The sequence below is a fragment of the Larimichthys crocea genome, chromosome X, assembly GCF_000972845.2.
Source record: "Larimichthys crocea isolate SSNF chromosome X, L_crocea_2.0, whole genome shotgun sequence".
NCBI lineage: Eukaryota > Metazoa > Chordata > Actinopteri > Sciaenidae > Larimichthys > Larimichthys crocea.
In genome coordinates, this window is record NC_040020.1 from 8,468,375 (window position 1) to 8,490,459 (window position 22,085).

General features: G+C 43.5%; 2 protein-coding genes across 3 annotated transcripts in view; one reads left to right on the forward strand and one right to left on the reverse strand.

Annotated features, from left to right (window-relative positions):
* Positions 1-706: 706 nt before the first annotated feature.
* Positions 707-22,085, forward strand: part of LOC104926689 (phospholipid phosphatase-related protein type 5) — a 52,061-nt gene continuing 30,682 nt past the window's right edge. Inside the window, exons 1-2 of one of the 2 annotated variants that reach the window (XM_027283688.1) lie at positions 707-1,220; positions 7,552-7,662. In XM_027283688.1, the coding sequence (XP_027139489.1) occupies positions 1,128-1,220; positions 7,552-7,662 (204 nt within the window). In that variant the 5' untranslated portion in view covers positions 707-1,127. The remainder of the gene's footprint in view (positions 1,221-7,551; positions 7,663-22,085) is intronic. The other variant, XM_027283689.1, reaches the window with a different exon arrangement.
* Positions 19,567-22,085, reverse strand: part of LOC109140889 (endonuclease domain-containing 1 protein) — a 3,234-nt gene continuing 715 nt past the window's right edge. The window contains exons 2-3 of the mRNA XM_019269223.2: positions 20,773-21,108; positions 19,567-20,660 (exon numbers count right to left, since the gene is read on the reverse strand). Of these exons, the coding sequence (XP_019124768.2) occupies positions 20,091-20,660; positions 20,773-21,099 (897 nt within the window). The 5' untranslated portion in view covers positions 21,100-21,108 and the 3' untranslated portion in view covers positions 19,567-20,090. The remainder of the gene's footprint in view (positions 20,661-20,772; positions 21,109-22,085) is intronic.

Sequence of the window (22,085 nt, forward strand, 5' to 3'; positions counted from 1 at the left end):
CCATTATGCAAGTACACACACACACACACACACACACAAACAGCCCGAAGCTGCTGCGAGCTTACACCTGCAGGTCTGACCCACATAGGACCGTGTGCAGGACGCGGCGGTGCAGCAGTAACCCTTCATGTACCTGAAGGGCTCACCTGAGCTCAAATGATCATGTTGAATAAAGAGACACGCTGCTCCAAAAAAACACTTAAAAAAAAACTAATGGCCTTTTCTCTATTTCCCTGCTCTCATAATTGCACACACACACACACACACACACATGCACAAACACACTACCAGACAAATACACACCTGTGCACTCACACTCTCATGGAGTCTGTGGTCTCTGCTATTATCACAGCGGCTTCCTGGGGAACTAAAGTGCACAGTGTCTACCATTTTAGCCACCGTTGCCTCAGCCACTGACACACATAGAGTCTCTCTCTCTCCCCTCTCTACCTCCCCTCTCTCTCTCTCTCCCCCTCTCTCCCCCTCTCTCCCCTCTCTCTTTTTCTCTCCTCTCTCTCTCTCCCCTCTCTCTCTCTCTCTCTCTCTCGCTGCATCCCTTTTCTGCTCTCACTCCACTCCAGCTGTCTCATTCTCTTATTCCCTCTTCCCACTCTATTTTTTTCCTCCACCTCCTCTTTGCCTCTCCTTCTCTTTTTTTCTCCCTCACACACAAACATACAGATGCACACACACCACACACACACACACACACATAATCTCTCTCTCCTCCTTCTCCTTCTTGTATCCACCGGCAATTGCACTGAGGATCCCTCCCTCCCTCCATCTCTCCCTCCATCTCTCTCTCTCTCTCAGCAGCCTGTGGATCCCTTCACTTGACTAATTAGCCTTGAAGTGCTGTTGAAGATCATCATATTTAGCTTAGCGACCTAGCAGCAGAGTGCAGACAGATACAGACGAGGCTGGCTGGAGGCTCGGCTTGCCTGGCAGTGTGGCAACCTCTCTATCTCCCTCTATTCACGCTCAGCACCGAGGGGCTTTCTCAGTGGCGGAGCGGCGGAAGTGAGGGGTGGTTTTCTCTGCTTTGAAAGAGGCGAGAAGAACGAGAAGGAGGAGAAGGAGAAGGAGGAGAAGCAAAGCTGAAATCACAAGCACAGAATGAGAGTCCGATGCAGGAGCAAATCCTACTAGAGACGGAGACTCGGAGGAGGAGGCAGCTGTCACTGTGCAGCAGCTCTGCTTCCAACATACAGAGATTTAAGGTGAGTGTGTGTGTTTGTGTGTGTGTACAGTATATGTGACAGTGTGATTGTGCACATTGTGACCCACATTGTTGAACCTGAGGTGCAGCACCAGACATCAGACACACACACACACACACAGACACAGACATCAGCTGTGCACCACCACTTGTTGGACTGACATCCAAGTTGACATCAATCCGGGGGTGATGGTCACTTATGGTACGTGTGCTCATGTGTGTGTGTGTGTGTGTGTGTGTGTGTGTGTGTGTGTGTGGGTCTTTTGTTACCGTGGTGCCAGTGCAGAGCTTAAGGATGCACATCATAGTGAATGACACTGGACAGCACCACGAGAGACATTCAGTCATGCCAGCTTTACGTCTCATTGCATCTCACTGCTTTGGAAGACACACAGTGGACGACCTCCTCTGTGTGTGTGTGTGTGTGTGTGTGTGTGTGTATTTACAATCCGTTCATTTTCTGCCACAACTTGCACAACCTTCACTTCATATCAGTAAGTGCCGTTGGACCAATCAAAGGGAAATTGGTGTGTTAACGGCAGGATCGTGTTTCTCATGAGGCAGACAGGCGATGGAAGAGGAATGAAAACAATATATGAAGCACAGCATGAATAATTAACACACTTAAACACATTACTGCATCTGTGTGTGTGTGTGTGTGTGTGTGTGTGTCAGTGTATAGGCAGTAACATGGACTGTATGTGTGGCTTTGTGCACATTGCGGCAAGATTTTTAAGGTACAGCTTCAGGTATCCCGACCTGAGCATTCTGCTTCAGTCTGCTGTGAAGGGTTGAGGGGTGGGCGGGCTGCAGACCAGCTTATGTGGTGTGACGTGTACGGTACACACACACACACACACACACACACCAACATCCCTGGTACTGTTCTGTGTTCTGGTGGACCGGTCTTTACCGGGCTGGGACCTCATTCCCCTGATGATGACCTATTTAAACAGTTAGATCATTTTTCTATATTGGAACCATTTGAAAGTATTTGTGTCATTATTTATCCATTTAACTTTCAACAGTGTTCACTCACCTCTGTGTGTGTTCTGATTTACGGTACTGCATTGTTGTTGTGCACAGTGTGTGTGTGTGTGTGTGTGTGTGTTCTGATTTACGGTACTACATTGTTGTTGTGCACAGTGAGTGTGTGTGTGTATGTGTGTGGTTGTTCTGCACATTTGTTTGGATGGTATGATTATGATGTTTATTTCAAAGCGACTTTAGTTTGGCGGCCAAAGGTTTGTTTGGTCATAATCAGGGTTGCAAAGGTTCCGGTAAATTTCCAGAAACTGGGAATACTGGGAATATTCCAAATCAGAAACTCCATGGGAATTATGGAAATCTATGTGAATTAAGTGTAAATTGGTGGTAATTTAAACAAACTGTGTCATATCCAAACATTTAGTTTTGTCATAAGCAAACATGAAAAATAAAATTTCAACAGATTTATTTGTAAGTAGAACTTTATCAAGTTTGAATCATTTTATTGAACAATATTATGTAGTCCACCAGCTCACATGTGTGTCTTCAACAGTCTCTGTGTGCTCTGGGCTCTAAAGTGTGGTCCAGGTACAGAGATCACCTGTGCAGGTAGGGGGCGTGGCCTCAGTAGCCCTGCAGTAAGCAGTGTGCTATGTGCATGTGACTGAGGAAGAGCAGATAATCAAGTGGACCTGCATGAAATCCGGTTGATTTAGTCAAGATGATGCTAAAATATATTTTCCATAACTATGTTTAAGTTCCCTGTCAAAGGACCAACCTTCAATTTTGTAAATTCCTGGTTTATTCCCATAAATTCCCATTAATTTAAATGGAAAGTTTCCAACAACCCCAGTCATACTACATGACCCTCAGATATCTGTGTGTGCATGTTTGTATGTAGTGTATGGCCTGTATGTTATACGTATAATCTAAATAAATAAAGAAATCATTTGTTTCCATAATCACGTCTCCAGTGAAGGTATAAATAGAAAATCTGTGGCGTGGGACAGAAAAACGCCAACAGGGACTTCATTTCCAGATAATTGAAGCTCAAGTTTGTGGACACTGTGACAGCACCTGAGGTGGTTTTTGCAGAAATGATGATTTTTTTTTAATCCCCTAAATCCTGCATGTTTAAACTGAAGGGACCATTACTCAATCCTGGTGTGTGCGTCACTTTACAAAGTGTGTGTGTGCAGCGTTTAAACAATTCCATGTTTGATTCTCAGCTTGTTGTCAGTTTGAGAAGTCTGGTAATCCATCCTGCAAAGCCGGTTAGAACGTGTCAGTACGAGGACTGAAGTTAACTAAGTAGTTTGTTTTATCACAACTTTTTACTTTCAGAGCAGAAAAACAGAGCAGTCTGTGTGACGACAATGAAGCTGTATATGTCTTTATTTTCATCAAAATGGAGGGAAGCAGCTCCATTAAAATCCCTCTTGTTCAAAAATATATTACGACCTCTGAAGCCATCAGCTATCGTCTGTCGATGACTCAGCCTCTGCTAATGTTTCAGATGTAACCAGCAGATTCTGTAAAAAGGATATCCGGGCCGAGAGCTCCTCTGTTTGAGGATTAATAACTTGATACACAGGAACGACAAGAAAGACACAAACAGACATGTAGAAGCTACTGTAATAAAAAGCTCAGACGATAGCAGATAAATTCTGAGATTATATTTCAATCCACTGCAGGAAGTCGAAAAAACCTGCAGTTCCTCTAGTGTCCACTTGAGGCTGGCTCCAGAAGTCTCCATAAGTCCCCATGTCCAAATGTCCAACTTCACAGCAGAAATAAACATGTTTACAGCCTGGTACAAAAAACAGTTTTGGTCTCTGTAGCTAATTTCCCCGTTCATGACAACTGTACTGAGGGTGAATTTATATACAACTCACCTGTTCACATTATATTAAGGCTTAAAGTTATGCAGGGTTAAGAGCATGGACGCTTTGATTGACAGGTGGGTGTGGTCACAGATGGCTTGTTTGAGCACTCAGGTGTCATTCAGCCGCCTCAGCTCCACGTCTCAGATAATCCAGGAGGCGGAAGAAGCAGAACATCTAACATAGCCGCCACATATTTTCAGAAACCTGTTGGTGACGTCATTCCATTCTTCATACTGTCAGTGTGTTTTGGCTCTCCACACTGACTGGCAACCAAAACCTGAACGTGATTGGTCAAAACTCCTCTGTCTTGATCCCTCGCCTACAGATTCAACATGCACATGCAGATATTTGTTTTCAGAGAACACATCGCACTGATCAGCCCCACATTAGAGAGTGAAGGGGCTTAAGCTCGACTATTCTCGGTTGATGCACGCGGCCCCCCACGGCTTCTACGCCTGTGTGTTCCAGCTGAGAAAAGATCTGAGTGAATTCAGGTTCCTTGGAATATTTCATCTTTAATGCTGGAGTTATTAATGCATATACTGTAGCACTCTTTCAGAAATGTTCCAGCAGGAATCTTCCCCTGAATTCTCACATGCAGATTTATGCTCGCAACAACAAGACGTGTGTGTGTGTGTTTTTGTGTTTGTGTGTTTCAAATTCAACATTTTACTCCGTCGCTGAAAGGTGTTCAGGAGCACAATGAAGACATGGACGCATTCCAACTTTGTGAGACAGCTTCCTCTGCCCTCTCTCTCTCTCTTACCAAAGACAACCATTGATTAGGAGAAAGGGCTGACACGGCAGCAAAGATTTGCCCTCAGCCATAAAGTGAGCGAGATAATTGTTGTCAAGGAGATGAGCGAACGGGCTCGATATCTGAGAGGAGAACCAATTGGTGTTTGACTCAATAAAATTATACTGGAGACTGCTGAGGGCATTTACTTTATAACTGATAAAATCACGATTTCAAAGCTTGCAGTTATTGCATTGTTTGATTGAAATGCCTTTTGAGGGGGAGCAGAAGAAGCTGACATCATTTAGCATGAGTGCATCATTCACGTGTCACAAACTGGCCTCCTTACTCTAAACTCCCTCACCGCCTGTTCCCCTGTTTTTCTTCATATTCTCACTTTGGGGACTGAAGCTGTTTTTCTCAGCTTCTACCTGTGTTCCCCCCAAAATGCTTTTTTTATTTCCCACTGCTGAGTCTGCTGGCTTTCGGGTCTCTGAACGTCTGCATCATGACTTTGTTTCTTTCTTATCTCTTTCTGTCAGGCTTTTGTTTTTGATCATCGCTCCTCTGTTTCCAGTCTACTTCAACTCCTTTCATCCTCCACCCATCACCACCAACCCTTCCGACACTTGTGGGGATGATGCTGTGTGTACCTGTATGTGTGCATTTTTAATGCATCACGGAAAATGCATCTTTGTGGGCATCTCTGCATGCAGGGGAGTTTGTATGTAGAAGTGTTGGCGTGCTCGTAAAAAAGGCGTTTATGTTCTGATGATCTTTTACGTGATTAGCAGTAAAAGCCCTCAGCAGTGTTGAAGGTCCCCCGGTTTATTATGGAATGGATGGCACATTATGAGCCCCACGATGTAAGAGTACTTATAATGATTGAGGATCTTGAGTAGTTGGCACGCGCCGCTTCTCTTGTTTACTGTGAAGGTTTTATTCCACTTCTGAGTATTGGGAAAAATTGCCTAATTACAGTGGTGGAAGAAGTAAGTGCTCCATACTCACTTCACAAGCAAAGCTCCTTAAATATAAGAACAAGCACAAAAGATATAAAAATATACTTTAAGTACTACTCATTATGCAGAATGTCCCTTTTCATGCCACATGCTGCACATCAGCATATAGGCTCAGTTCACACCTCTCTGGGGTCATACACAGTTCACACCTGGGAAGATGGACGGAGGATTCAGGTCATGGAATATAAAAGGCATTCAGAAAATGATGGATCGAATACGATGATGGAGTCATGGAAAAGTCAAAAAAATACAAGCAGATAATGTTATACCACCTTTATTGAAGGAAATGACACTATTGTACATTAAGGGAGGGAAGGACATGTATCTAAATACGACAACATGAATGTTGGAAAATGGATATCCATAAGATATTGATGAAAAAGCATAAACACTAAAAACTGTAAATGCAAGTTTAAACTACTTCATTATAAATGACTCATGAGAATGTATAGAGCTCCCGTCAGGCTTCATCATATGTCTGCTAATATATTATGATAAGGCACCATATATCACCATATATCATCAATGTCTGAAGATCTAACATTTTTTCATTTAAATGCCGCACTCTGTTCAAACAGACTAAACTTTTGGACTTTGGACTTGCACCATCATGCATGATTACTGATGTGGATTAGGGAACTTGCACTGTATCGGTCTGGAAGTGGAAGAAGGAGGAAAGCACACATGAACATCATTAAGGACGGAAATGTGTGCGTGCTTTGCCTGAAAGAAAATTGTAAATGATATTGTGGAATATTTATTTCATTTGTATTCCAGCTTACGTTGGTGCAGGAGGGTGTGTATGTAAGAGATCATGATTTATTAGTTTATTATATGTTGGATTAATTATTTGTACATGCAAAGTAACTAGCATCTGTAGATAATTGAAATATAATGTATGTAAGTACTTCTAAACTTTGAGTAAAGTAAATGTTTCAGGTTTCAGGTTAATTATCTGAGCTGTGGTTTCTAGTCTTGCGTTAAATTGGATGCACGCCTCACCTTGAACATGAAAGTAATAATCTGCATCTGTTATGAACGTGATCCATACACCGTCACCCTGAGATGACGGAGCAGCACCGAGCTGGTTTAAGATGCCTGAACAGAGTTTTCAACTTCCAGGTGAAAAAAAGAAATCGTTCAACAAATTCTTTGTCTCTTTGCTGTGACTCAACAGACTGAAACCTGCAGCATTAGATTTACTCTAAGCCAGGCACTGAATATAAATAGACTACTATTTACACTCTGGTATCGCCTGGAACTCAGACGACTGTTCAAAGTGACTCACAAAGTTGAACGCTAACAAGGTGCCATGAATCTTCCCGTACCAACAAGTCAGGCCAATTATTCTCCACAGACAAACCCACAGTACAAGCTGACTCGTATGAAGGACAAAAAGAAGACAGAAGTATTAAGAAATAACTCAATAGTTAGCCAGGCTGACCTGCAGCTCGTCCAGATGTAGTGGAGGTGCAGGATGGAGCTTCAGCTGCTGCTCCACCTGACCTGGTGCTTTCAAAGTGTAACAGAGATCCAGGAGAGGACGGAGGCCGTGCAGGAGCATCAGCATGATCAAACATGCTTTAGACATCAGAGACTTTGATGCACACATTTCTGAACTTTGCATGTTGGTTTGTGTCCGTGTCCCATGCAGCACATCCTAACAGATTAACTAAAGCTTTGTGACCTTTGACCCCACAGATGATTAGCGGCCCGCTGTCCGCGCAGAGGAGGCCGGCGAGGAGCCTTCCTGATGACAGAAACCTGCAGAAGACCAGCACATACATCGTGCCTTGCTTCCTCTTTGTGGAGGTGAGCGTTTGAATATATTTCCTTCATGATGAACGTCTCTGTGGACTCACACACGAGCTGATCTGACCTGTTATTTGCTCTTTATAGTAATTTAAAGGAAATATTTGGCATATTTGATTGAACCTCTTTTTGTTGGTTTATTTGGTCTTTATTGTTGGACTGTTTCACAATAAAACTTTTCTGAGAGTTAGCCAAGATGTCCTGACAGATGTTACAAAGTCACCCTCAAAATAGAAATGACAAAGTTATTAAGATCATCTGTAATCATGCAGAAACAAAAGAAACTATTAACGCTAATAGAAACATCACTCAGGACACCACAGTGTCAGGCATGATTTAAAACATCAACACAGAGGCTCATAATGTCGATGCACATACAGAACTATAGAATATATCAGTATATCCTGACATTATCAGACACAAATAAACTGAACTAAACCACAGAGAACGACCTGTGTGCAGGTGGATGAGCAGAGACGTGACAGCAGCACAGACAATAATATGCAGCTGAGTTTTAGTGCTGACAGAGCTGAGTACTAATTAAGCATTTCTTTAAGCGACCTCTAAATATGCCGTAGTTCTCTAATGGTGGCTGGGATGGAGTTTCATTTCCTTCCACAGTGTGCAGACTGAGTTGTGATGCAGTCCCCTCTTACTGCACCTCTGACTGCAGCCGTCTGAGCGGAGGAGAGGCCCACCCTCATGCACTGTAGGTAGCATCACGATCAAGTGTCAGCATCCACTTTACAGTGAACACAGCCAGACTCTGAACTAAATACAACATGTGAGAGTAGTGGAGCTCAGTCTAACAGGGAACACAGCACCTGGCATCCAACCTGATCAATTAACCACACGGCTGACTGACTAATGACAGTCAGTGGTTCGCTACATAGCATGAAAGCCAGTAGATCACCTCGGTACTGTGACGTTACTCCCTGTGGACCTCAGAGGCTGTGCTCAGTCCAATTCAGCTGCTGAGCTTCTAATGAGCAGCAAATATGTTGTGAATAAAATCTGATCCAGTCTGAATAAAGTTCTGTGGTTCTGGTTCTGTTCAGTAATCAGTGAGGCCCGGACACAGATGACTGCAGCAGCCTCACAGTCACTCACAGAGTGCAGGATGGCATCAACAAGTTTTTATGGTTTATCAGGAAATGACAAACTCTAAAATAGCATGAAGACACTGAAGACACTTTGTGTCAGTGCTGGACAGACGCTGGAGGACAGAGGACAGATGCTGCACAGCTGTATATGAACGTGGCTGCAGGTGTTGGAGCTTCAGCAAAGTGATGAACACATGAAAGCACATTTCACATTTCTTCTCTTCCTCCTCTCTCTCTTCTTCTGTCACATATTTCTCACGGCAGATTAACAACAATGAGCGTCAGCTGGGAAATCGTGTGATTAGCCGGCTCTCCTTTCAACTCACTGACTCCCAAAAGAAGTGATTGATTTCATTAAATTGTCACAAATGGGTAATTACCCCCGATCCGTGAATCATTTAGCGATATCATTCAGCCGTAGGTATTCCTGCAGCACCAAGACCCTCAGGAGTGACCCACGAGCTTCCTCCGCTCTTCCCACGACTTCTTTTCTCTGCCTGTAATCCCTGAATGACCTGGTGGAGCGCTCGTGGCCTCAGCTGCACTTCCTAATTAATTTGGCCTAATTAAGAACGGAAACCCAATTAGCCCGCGCCACCGCCGCCGCTAACACGCCTCAGGCCTGCAGGTTCTCCGAGCTGAATGAGCTCTTTTATTGTGTGATGTTGCATTCTTATAGGGTTTAAAATATTAAAGTATGAGGTTGGTGAAATTTGTTGAATGAAATGAGGCCATGGAGAGTTGACTAGATAAGTCAGAAGTTCAGGTTCTGCAATAGGAGGCAAACAGAAGAGCTGAGGTCATAGATGTGGACGCTTCGTCCCACCGGCTCAAACAAACTCGAGTAAACACAAATCTTGTGAAAAGTTTTGTATCTTCCTCCAGCAGCACCTCTCCTCCTGAAGGATTTCCCCTGAACCTCGCTCGTCTTCGTTTCTTTGCACTCATTCACTCATTCACCACGTCCTCTCGAGATCAGACTTTTCTCTTCTGCTCTTTGCACCTTAATCCGACACACCAATCCTTCACTCCTTCCACCACGTGCACGTGACAACAGTCTTCAGACATTTCTGTGTTTCTCTTTAGAGCAGAAATATCCCACAATCCCTGCAGGTTTGAGCGCTGTCTTAATCCTGCTCTCTTTTCCTCTCATTGTGCTTCGGCGTTGGCTCATTCTCAGCATCCTCTTGAGGACTTGTTATAATGATTTTCCAGCTTTATCTTTTTTTCTTCATCGTGCATCTATAATATCTCTGGGCTTCTATCTGTCAGTGCTGCTCCTCCCCTCCTCCAGTATTCTCTTTGACGATCTCCTGAGTGCTGCCCGGTCTCTTTTTTACACAGATCCTCCACATCACTTCTCCTCCAGCTCGTATTCCCTTGAGTAATTACATCTTTTGCAGCTCTTCATTATTCCCCCTTTACTTGTAAAGATTCATCTCCTCCTCCTCCTCCTCCTCCTCCTCCTCCTCGTCCTCCCACTCAGAAGTGTCTCTTCTGTTCCTCCATAAGACCTCCTCGGTTCTTCTCTTCTCCAGCTTCATGTTTCCTCGCCGGGTCTCCATTTGTCTCCTCTTTATGTTCCTCACCTCATGTGACACACTGGAAGGTGACGTGAACATCTGAAGTCCTGGAGGGTGGAGGGTGGAGGGTGTCTTACGTGGAGCTCTGTTTTTGCAGTTTCCTTAATGTCTGTTGTCTTCATTGTGTTAAACACGGTGGGTCTGCTTTGACTTTAATGACTCTCTGTGCACCTGAATGAATCTGTGTACATTGCAGCAGTTTAATAAAAAGGTATTTTTAAATCTGAAGCAGCTCGCTGTAGCACAGCTCCCCCCGGAGGGCACTCTCTCCTTTGTTGTTACATTAGCATCTCATTACCCGTTTTCTTTTCAAATCAAACGCCCGGTCTTATTCCTCTTCCTCTCTCTGTGATCTTGTTGCCGATTCCTTCTCTCTCTCCGTCTTTCCTTCTTTTTCTCCCTGTTTCCTCTTCCTCCTCCATCACTTTATCTGTGTCTGTCAGCTGCCTTCTTTCCTCTTTCTCGTCCACTCCTGCAGACAGTTCATCTCTAACTTTGATTATCGTCGCTCTGTTTTCACGTCTCTCATCTTCTCCGTCTGCTGCTGGATTCACATTTTTTGAGTTTGATGACAGAGACACAACATAATGAAATCAGATTTCTCTCTCTCTCTCTCTCCGTCTGTGAATCTTTCACTCCTCTTGCTTCTTTTTGCTGCCGTCACGCTGCGAGGCCACACAAGCTGCTGGTGTGGGGCCCGGCAGAGGCCCCGCTTCAAAGGACCCTCTTTAAATAGTCACTCTGATACGACTGATTCCACTTTTTCAGACACTGGCTGGTGGGATGAGTGTTGTTGGGTTGGTGTGATGTAGGCCAGGCGGGCCCCACTGTGAGAATATGTTCTGAAGCTGAGTTACAAAGTACTCCGAGTACTACAAGTGGACTCACTGAGTGGCTCTGGCTGAGTGTTCGACTTGCAGCCAGCGAGTAGCTGTGACATCAGCTGCAACAATCGTAAGACGTGATAATCATTACTGTTAACTGTTAGCGGATGATAATCCGTGGCACCCAGCCTCCTTCTGCAGTGTGTGTTCCGGCTTTCCAGCTTTGCTGTTCAGCCTCGGCTGCCAGCTTCCTCCTCCTCCTTCTCCTCCTCCTCCTCCTCCTCCTCCTCCTCCTCCTTCCTCATGCCTCGTTGGCTGCATCCTCCCATGGCACAGCGAGCTCTGTAAAGTAAACAGACTGCTGAGCGTCGGACCACATAATGTTTCAGGTCTTACGGCCCGTGCTGTCTCTGATGACACTGAAGTGTTGTTCATGTCTCATTCCATAACTTCCCTAATTTGAGCCCGCTGAGAAGTTTATGCCTGGTCAGTAATATTTCTGTCTCGGTTTATATTCTACTGATCTGCAAATACATTATGAACCAAATGTAATTTTGCTGCTGTAACTATATTTTCTATCAACATACTGAGGAGATGAAATCCCAGAATGTTCATATTGAATTTGTTTCTGCTTCAGTATTCAGATTTTTATGGTTATGTTTCGGCACACTCTTCTTATTAAGCCTTTTATGGCTACCAAGCGTCACGTCCGAGGCCGCCGTTATTTATTTATGCTTTCATACTCAGATTTCTGTTTACAGTGTCATAGTTTTGGGTTTCTTGTTTAGTATTTCCTGTTTTATGTTGAAAGTCTTTCCTCAGGTGTCTCGTTACTTTACTTCCTGTCTTTGTCCGTTTCCCGCCTGTTTTGGTCGGTCTGGTTCTCCCGTTTTTGATCCGTGTGTTCTTCCGTCTTCTTCTTTGTCCGTTCTCCAGTCTTGTTTAGTTCCGTCTCGGTTCTCTCCGGTCTTCCTGCTCTTTGTGTATCTCGGTTCTGTGTTTTTTTGTTGTTGGATGACTGTTGATGGATTTTTCTTGGATGGTTGGGTTGAGTTTATTTTTGACTCCTGCTTGTTGGCTGCTCCAGAAGCTCTGAAACGTTGGAGATTGGACTGTCCTCTCACCAACACCTACAACTCGTGTGTCTACAGAATTAAAGATCTTCCTTCATTTGATGAAGCTTTGCTACTGAATGCAATCCAACAAAGTAGTTACATTCCCTACGTGACATTTTTGGCAAAAATATTAGTATAAAAAATTCTGCTGATGGTTCCAGTTGTTGTATGGTAGCGTGATGTTGAAGTCACCGTTCCTGTTGACAGCATGTGTTGCTGTCTGGAGTGCAGGCGGCCTCTGGCATCGTTCACTGTTGTCGGTTTAGGTGTGAAGGCAGCACAGCGTAGGTTGCCCTCCAATAATGAAAAACATCTTAAATGCATCATCAGGCCTACGCTTCCCCACAACAAAGCGTCTTCCTCTCTGCGTGCACATTCCCTGCTGGGTTCAGCAGTGCATCCATACATCCTCTCCCTCCAAGCAATGCTTTTGTTGTATGTGTTTGTTTGCTGCACGCAGCTTTACGTGTGCTCAAACCAAGATCCTCCGAATCAAACCGTACTCTCCATATCTAAGCACTGAGCTGCTCCGCTCCAGTACTGCTGTGCAAAACTAAAACCATGATGTGGAAGCATCTCAACTCTTTCAGCTGTTGTATGTTAGCAATGATCCAGTTTCACCAGAATCAGTGAAATAGTTGCTGCTGTGTGACTTAGTGCCGTAAAGCGTTACGTACTTCTCCCGACCCGGAGCCCAAAGTTACATAGTGTGAGAACAGACGTACGAATGACAGAGACACCGTTCAGCTGATCACAGGTCAGTGTGGATCAGCAGATGGTAGATCATCAGAGGAAAGTTACAGGATGTTTCTTATTGATGATTGTCTTTAACTTCTCTTCATGGGCAGTTTATGTACCATCAGTATATCTTATTACCGCACAAGAGAGAGAGACGACGCGTGAGAAAATAATTCAGTTTTCATCACGTCCCCGAACACATTATACCTCATACATCTCATTGATTAACTCTGTGGTGTTAGATTTCATGCTCACACAGATGCTTTTATGTGTCCCCTCCCTCTTGAACACACACACACACACACACACACACACACACACACACACACACACACACACACACACACACACACACTTGACACAAAGGCTCATTCTCACATTATTCTCTGCCTAGTTTCTCCCTCATTATCTCCCAGACTCCATGAATAGCACCTGCCCGCCTGTCTGCTGCGCTGGGATTTCTCAGCACTCTGGGTTGCATGTTTGAAACACTTGTTAGCTGGCTGCTTCCCACCTGTTATCACTTTACAGGAGGAAGGGAGGGATGCGAGACCCCTGTACATCACCGTACAGGCTCATATCGTCTGCGAAACGTCGAGGAGACGCCTATCTGGGCTGCAGAGGCCAAATGATCTCATCAGAAAAAAAGAACTATACGCTGAGAGCTGGAGCAAGTCTCTAAAATAAAATTGCTTATGTAAGATATAATCTCGTGCCTCCCTCTTGCTTCTTTCTGAGCTGCATGTGATGCAGACTGATGCATGCTCCAAAATCAAGATATTCACAATTTATGAAACTGTTCTGCTCTGTGCTGCAAAATAAACTGGTTAAAGAGACATTAGTAAACATGCAGCCCGCTTCATTTATGGAAAAAACACTAATGCACATTGGACAATATTTATTTTAAAAATAATACATGTTAATTCTTGTTTAAATATGTAAGTAAAAAGCTTTTGGAATCAGACTGTAGGCTTTTACTCATGAAACATGTCTGTGTGCGTGAGCCTGCATCTGCTTTTATTCTTCTGTGTTTGTAAGATGCGGGGGCATGTTCGCTGGAGGACGGGGAGATTTTGTAGAATTATGTGACGCGTCGTCGTCGCCCTAAACACAGAGAGAGGGAGGAAAGGAAGGAAGGAAGGACGAATGGGTGAAGGGAGTGAGGGAGGGAAGCAGATCCTGTAGATGCAGACATGGAGAGTTTTGACAGATGATTGAGGGACAAGGAAGGAAATGCAGAGAGAAGGGGGAGAGAGCGCGGGTTGGAAAAGGATTGAGGAAAGATGTGTTTGTTTTGTTTTTTGGCAAATCATGAAAGGACAGATGAGTTTAGGAGGAACGAGGCTTGGTGATAAAATCCACCCAGTAATCAGATGAACAAAAGAGGAGGAGGGAGGAGAGAGGAGAGGAGAGAGAGGAGATGAATGCCTGCTCTGACCCTCTTCCTCTCCTTGTTGTATTTTACCTTCCTCTCCTCTTCCACTCGCTCATATATCCTCATTTGATCTCTCTCCTCTTTCTCCTGGCTTTCCTCACTTTTGTTTCCCCGCGGCACGCTCGCAGTGCATTCTGTGATGTGATACTAATGTCTCATTAACTGTTTTATCCGTCTGTTTATCTTCTTCCTTCTTCCCTCTGCTGCCTCTCCCTGTGCTCTCTTTAGAAAGGCTCTACCCCTCCGGCGTGTCCACCGCTCGTCTATCTTTACACTTTGTCTCGCTCTGCATGTTGTAATACAATCTGGTGACAGCAGGCGGCAGTCAAGCCCATTCATTGGCTTGTTATCCATGTTGATTCTGATTTTTTTGTCCCCATTTACATGTGATTTATGCAGATGAGTGTGTGTGAGGAGAGGGTGGTGTGTGTGTGTGTGTGTGTGTGTGAGAGAGCTCTTTATGTGGAGTGCTTCGTCTCTAACCAGACCTTTACTACGTTTTTTGTGCCGATGATCCGTGAACGTGACACTAATGGAAAAAGTGTCACTCGTCACGATGACAGTTTTTTTATTTCACCGTGCTGTTAATCAGTCAGTTCGATTTAAGGCTGATTTAACGAGCATTTGCTGAAATGCTACAGGGAGGATTATGTTGCAGTTGAAGATCTTTGTGTGCCCAGTTGAGTTCTGGTATTTTCCCTCGTTACCAGGGTCACAGGTGAGAGGCGGGGTAGTCCACCCTGGACAAGTTTGTAGAGACAAACATCCACATTCACACCTACGGAACAACCTGCATGTCTTTGGACTGTGGGAAGAAGCTGGAGGACGCTGGGAGAACATGCAAACTCCACCCAGAAAGGTCCAGCCGGGGTTAAAGTGTGTGAGGCGACATGAATGAATGACATAACCACTGAAAATGTGCTGCAGTGCGAGGTTTGCAAAGGCTCGACAACATCTCCCTCAAATTTGTCTGGCCTTTGTTTTCTATATGTTATTTTCAGTTCACTGAGCCAGAGAGAGGGTGGAGGTGGAGGTGGAGGTGGAGGCAGGTCTTCACTCTTCCAATTAAGAGCTATGCATTTATTGGCTATTATAAACCTGATTTAGTTGTCCCTCCCAGGCAGCATGGATGTGTCTCTAGCACAGTTCATCTCGGTTCAGGTGGGATATTTATCTTAGCTACCTTGGATAAGGTTCTATCAGCTGTGAACAAGAACATGTGAATAAGAGAGCCAACTTCAGATCTACACCGTGTCTGCCTTATGATGAATTCTATGTATCAGATTGTATTGAGTTAATATGTGTTTACTATTATCGGAAAAGTGGTTTCTTTTCTTTTTTCTGCTGTTTGGTGCACGACTTAGAACAACATACAGTGATGATCAGAATCACCTTCATTGGCCAGGTGAGTGTTCACACACGAGGAAAAACCAACAGAACCTGCATGATCCAGCAGAAAACAAAAGAAAAACACAGACAGCGCGGAGCTGAAGCAGCCATCCGCACCTGTAACTAAGAAATCCATCAAGATGTTGGTGTTGGTGTTTGTGTCTGCTGCCGTGTGCAAAGTGTAGCAAGAGGACACGTCCTGTCACACTCAGTCGGACTCATTCATGCCACAGTTTGTCCTGCGTGCATGAAAGCAGCAGTGTGTCTCCGGTTCATCCTGAGCACCGTGACATTCGTTTTTCTCTCCCAGCAGGGCGCCGTCATCTCGACACACCAGCCTCCGTCCACACATTCTCACCTTGGGTAAACATGTTTGACTTCGTCTGTTGACTTTTCTGCCATCTGGCCGCTGCGCACAGGCCGAGGGTGGACATGCACCGCTTATGTGCAAGCTCACAGTTTGGCCTCCGGAGACATCAGCGATGCCCGCATCTATTTTCACCACCCTCCTTCTACACATAGCACGTTATTATTGTCACGTTTTATTTAAGCGCTCCGCTCTGGTTAAAGGACTTTTAAAGGCAGCAGGCTCTCCTCTGTTTCTGTCACATTAGTGCCGTATTAGTCAGTTTGATTTTCTTGCTTTGACTGAGGTGCAGAGGTATGAACGTAAAGCTTTAATTACACAGACTGACAAGTCTGTTTAGTGTAGTTAGTCTGCCTTATTTTATAAACTCTGGTTTCATGACTACATTTATGCTGACAGGTTTTAGTAGCTTTCATTGCTTTACAGTGTAATCCCTCATTTATCATTCCAGAGTTTTTAATTTAAAACCAAATCTGCATGAATCCTGAAAAAAAATAGAAGTGGTTTAAAGGACAAAAGTGCAGTTAAACTGCAGATTGTGTATGTTTGACTATTACAGTCAGTGTGACCAACATTTTGCACATGACTGTCAAACTGATGTCACATTCTCACGCTTCAGTCGAGGCTGTTTGTGTGGGAGTGAGTGATACACGAGCCTTTGAACCCTGCGTGTACGGTGTTCATAAATGCATGGCAGCCTTCCTTCCTCTTTGTTCTTGAAAAGTATACTTCTTAAGATTTGTTTTTTCTACTCAAACTCCACTCATGTGTCAGCAGGAACCATTCTTTGCTGAAGCGGTGTGTAAGATAAGAGTGTCAGCGTCTGACACTTTCTGTGAGACTTTAATCTCAAACTGACAAACCTCTTGAGATGAGCGACAGAGAGCTGAGATCTCCCATGATATTTAAACAACAGAGATATGTTCACAAAAACTAATGAGCCAACTTCGTCTTGACTCACTGAAATCAAATCACAGATTCAAGACTAAACTGTTTGTAGATCCGACATGATCATCGTCCAGAACTCCAATCTGCGTCCACATTCGGTTGCAACCTTTGAGTTATTTTTGACAGTAAGCAGCCAGAGGACATCAGAGGGAAAACCAGAAAACATTTCCTCCATAAAATATGATCCAGTTTCACCAGAATCAGTGAAATAGTTGCTGCTGTGTGGAGTTGCACAATGTTGCTTTAATCCTTGCCTGCATCAGGTCCAGAATAAACTACTGCAACATCATTTTATTTGGCACATCATGCTCGTGGTCATCAGTTTTCTAGCCTGCTATAGATTATACATATAAACCAGTTAGGGATCTCTTTATTCCATCTCTCTATGATTTCTGTTTCTCTGTTTTTAGATTGTCCTGTCTTCTGTGTTTGATCTCTGATACTCAATAAAATTGGACAATGGACATAAATAATCTACAAATGGCAACAGTTCAAGCTGGGGCTTGTGTGCCGGGAGCAGCTGTCTGTAGTTTTATATTGAGTGACAGAGTTTCTCATCTGTGCAGACTTGAAAACAATAAGCAGACTCCGGTCAAAGGTTGCAGGACTTTGGCAGTATCAGCGATGAATCACATACATACTTGATTCAGTGTTAAAATAAAAAACTACAGAGCTCAAGATTAGAATAGTCCAACAAGAAGAACGTTTGTGGAATTTCTGGATCCAGAATCTCGTTCAAAGATTCAGAGAATCAGAGAAATCTCAAAACCAACACTGAGTGTCCGTGACCTTTGACCCCTCAGGCAGCACAGGCTGCATTAAAAACCAACATGACTGTATAGAGGATATCTCAGCATTTACAGATGAGGTTCAGACTCTACCATGCAGAGAGAAAGACACTTATCAATACACTTCTCTGGACCAGAACATCTGAGACGGACTGACGGGAAGTGGACTGACGAGTCCACGATTCAAACTGGTTTTTGGAAATCATGGATGTCATGTCCAAAGCTTTATTCTACAGAAGAAAATGCTTTGAAATAATTTGTTTCAGTCACACATTTCAAAAGGTTCAGATGCACTGAGCACGTCTGACGTCTGAGGGATAATAAGGAAAGAGCTTGAAGGGGTCAGACGAAGACGAAGAGGATGAACAAGGTGAACAATCCTCTAAGTGAAGGCGACAGATGACAGACGGAGGTTCATGGCTCATCAGACAACAACCTGGAGATCTGGTTGTACATTATCGCCCAAACAGCGCGTACGCCTGGACTTATTTAAATCAAAAGAGCCGGGACGGGAGGCTCCTCTCTGACTTACAACACGTGATAGCAGCCATGTGATGACCCTGCCTGAGATGACTCATGTGAGAGTCTGAAGCAGTTTCACACTGAACGTGCACTCGATGCTTTTAGAAATGATTTTTAATGCAAATGAATTTCCCAAGGTGACTTGTGCAGGATGCATCTCTGTGCTAATTAGAAACCATCAACTTGAAGTTGCTCTGACCTTTATTAATATTCAGACAAACTAGCTGCAGAGTGGACGCAGGAAGTTACTTATTTGTTCATGTGGGAGACGAAATGTCATTTAGGAACGACTCGTCGTCGGCGGGGAGGCTGTGTTTCCTCTTAATGTTCATGTGTTAGGCTGTATTGACTGGAGACTGAATATTTTACCGCTGTCATCTTCAACTTCTCCCCTCTGGGAGGCGCTACAGAGCTCTGCATGCTTAAACAGTTTCATCACTCAGACATACAGTTGTAGGAACAATCCCTGTAGCTGTTAATTATTTATTCTCACTGTTAAAATTCAGTTTTTCATCATTCATACACAATCTTTGTCTTTTAAGGCTCCAAGACTGTCTTCACTCTCAGAGACTGGATATTGCTATTTAGGGGTAATATCTGATTAATCCACGTCAAGCAGCTGTTACTGATATCAACACTGCTGCCATCATCACCACAAACACCACTACTGGATCATGTAGCAGTAATATTTCTAGTTTGAGTATATTTCTTATGCAGCCTGGAGAGTGACAGTCACAAAACAACAAGTTTACTTCACCTTTTTGAAATTCTACGTGTTTTTGTTTTCAAAAAGAATCTGAGCTGTCAGATTAATGTAGTGGAGTAAAAAGTTGAATATTTGCCTCTGAGATGAAGTCGCAGTCGAAGTATAAAGTTGCATCATTTGGAAATACTCTAAGAAAAGTACAACTACCTTGAATTTCAACCTAAGAACAGGAAGTCATTCATGAAGTCTGATGTGGTTTCTGTCTCTGAGATAATATTATGTATGTTGTCTTCTCTACAAGAAGTCTGATGGATGGACGTGTGATTCATTGACTGTCAGGATAAAATCACCACTTCACACACAATGTTTCCAGTCAGGCTCTTGTGCTCTTTATTTCATCCACATGTTACAAATCACGTACATTGACCTGGTGTCTTCCATCTGAAGCCATGTAAAGGACACTTTTCCTCAGCCGCTGTCCGATCATTGGAACAAATGAAATGACACAAAAAGTATAGTACAGTCAAATATGAACAAACAGCTCAGCCTGAAGCTTCAACAACTTGTGACAGAACAATTTTCAGGAGCTTCAGTCTGTACTGAATCATTCTTTAATTCAAGCGATGCGTTATCTTGATTATTATTTCATGTAGACGTGCACGTTAGCTGCTGATTTTCAAAGTTTCATTCAATCTCAAGCATAGCTGTAGAATCACAGACTGATCTTTTGATTCTAGCAATTTTTCACAAAGGTTTCCTCACACAGGGAGAAACCCAAAGAAACATCTGTGCTCACAGATGTGCTAAAGCCAGAAGCAGATGTGGACTATATGTAAATGCAAATGAGCTAATAGATGTGGCTGGACTAGATATAGTAGACCAGATGTTGAAGTGGGAGGGCCACAACTGGTTATTGAGCTTTGCAGAGAGAGCGCCACCTTTTAATTACTTTTTTATCAACAAATTCAGGATTTGTCTTAGGAAACGCGTCAACCATCAGTTTGTCTTCGAGGTCTTTCACAGGCTTCATGATCATACGATCCTTAAGGGATCCTGGAACATTGTTGTCCCAGTGAGCACCTGCTATCGACCACTTCTGGTTGTTGCAGTAGAAAGCTGACCACATCACAGAGGGAACATTAATCTTGTTGTTGAGTTTGTCGTTGGCGCTGGGTTCTGCTCCAACTACCACAAAACATTCCATCCCGTTCTTGCTGATGTAGTCGTCCATAACATGTCCGATGCACTTCTCCATTGTGTTCCATCTTCCCTGGTTAAACTTGCCTGCTTGTGGTACGATGTTGGTCAAGGTGTAGGTTGAAGTTTTCTCAGTGTTGGTGAACCCATGAAGGGCTGGAAAACAATGGCCCTTGTCAAGGCCTCTACTGTTTACATAATCAGCAACCATGGCCTGGTGGGTGTAGGTCTTGCCTTTTTCTTCCTCCATCATGTTTTTGTTCGGGTCAGCTTCGTTCTCAAGCTGTAAGAGTTAAAGACTGAGTTACTGATTCTGGCAGCGTAGACATAAAGTCAATCAAATGTGCAGTAAAATGCTCTTTACTGCATTTAGAAAAAGCTGCAGACAAACTCACCTGTGGCTCTATCTTCCAGTATTCTTCAGCTTGCCCCTGTCCTGGACCTTGGTACTTGTAAGCAGAAAACACTGGAATCTTGTTCCTGGTGTCGTAGACTGTCACATACCATCTACTGTTCTCATAAGTCTGGCACAGGACTTTGTATCTGTTCTGGTCCAGGATTTTCCCGTCCTCCAAGATGCCAGGGATGTTTGGTGGAGTTTGCTGACGGAAAAACTGGTTACACTTCTGCACTGTGTCCACCACTTCAGCCAGTGTGGGAACGATGGCGAGGAAGAGGAAGGCAGCGAGGAAGCAGATATTCTTTGTCTTCAGAGACGTCATCGTCAAACACTGAATCATTAGAGAGAAGAAGAACAACCAAACATTACAGCTAAGTTAGGCTGCAGCTCCACATGTAGTTTGTTTCCTTCAGTTTGAACCACAGCAGAAAAGTTGTTGAATAAATGATGCATTATCTTTGGTGACATGGAAAGATGAAAAGAAGTATAGAAACCAGTCGAACAGGGTTATATTGGACTGAGTCGGACATTTTCTCCGTCATACTTGTAAAACATAACCAGCTCTACACTGTGATACAACACAGATGTTGTTGTCATCCCATGGGGATCTGAATAAACTAACAAACTACCACCTGTACCAGGGACAGTGGCACGTTTTTGTCTTTTGTCCCTGTCTGTACGTTCATATGAAACTTTTTCATTCTGTTTTTGCTGTCCGTCTGGCAGAGGAGATATTTGACGTCAATGGGACCTTTCTCGTTAAATGAAGGACGAATAAATAATCCAACATGTCAGAAATGAAGCTGTCAAGAAACAGACGATGTCTGTAGCTCTTCTTTAGCTTCACATCAGATCATTTAATCCATAATCATAAAATAAATGAAAAAGAAATGAATTAAAAAAAATGTCTATATGATATAAAAACAACAACTTCTGCAAATGAATAGTCAGTGAAGTTTCAGGATCAATTTTTTAAAAAAGAGCATATATATATATATATATATATTAGTGCTGTCAAAATTAACGCGTTAATTTTGTCGATTAATTTTAAAGAATTAACGAGTTAAAAAAAATTAACGCAATTAACGCGGTTTTGTTTACTTCCGGTGGCGGCCGCCATTTTGGTCTATGATCTATCCTAACTAAAGGAGAGTCTATGTATATATGTCTATGATCTATCCTAACTAAAGGAGAGTCTATGTATATGTGTCTATGATCTATCCTAACTAAAGGAGAGTCTATGTATATATGTCTATGATCTATCCTAACTAAAGGAGAGTCTATGTATATGTGTCTATGATCTATCCT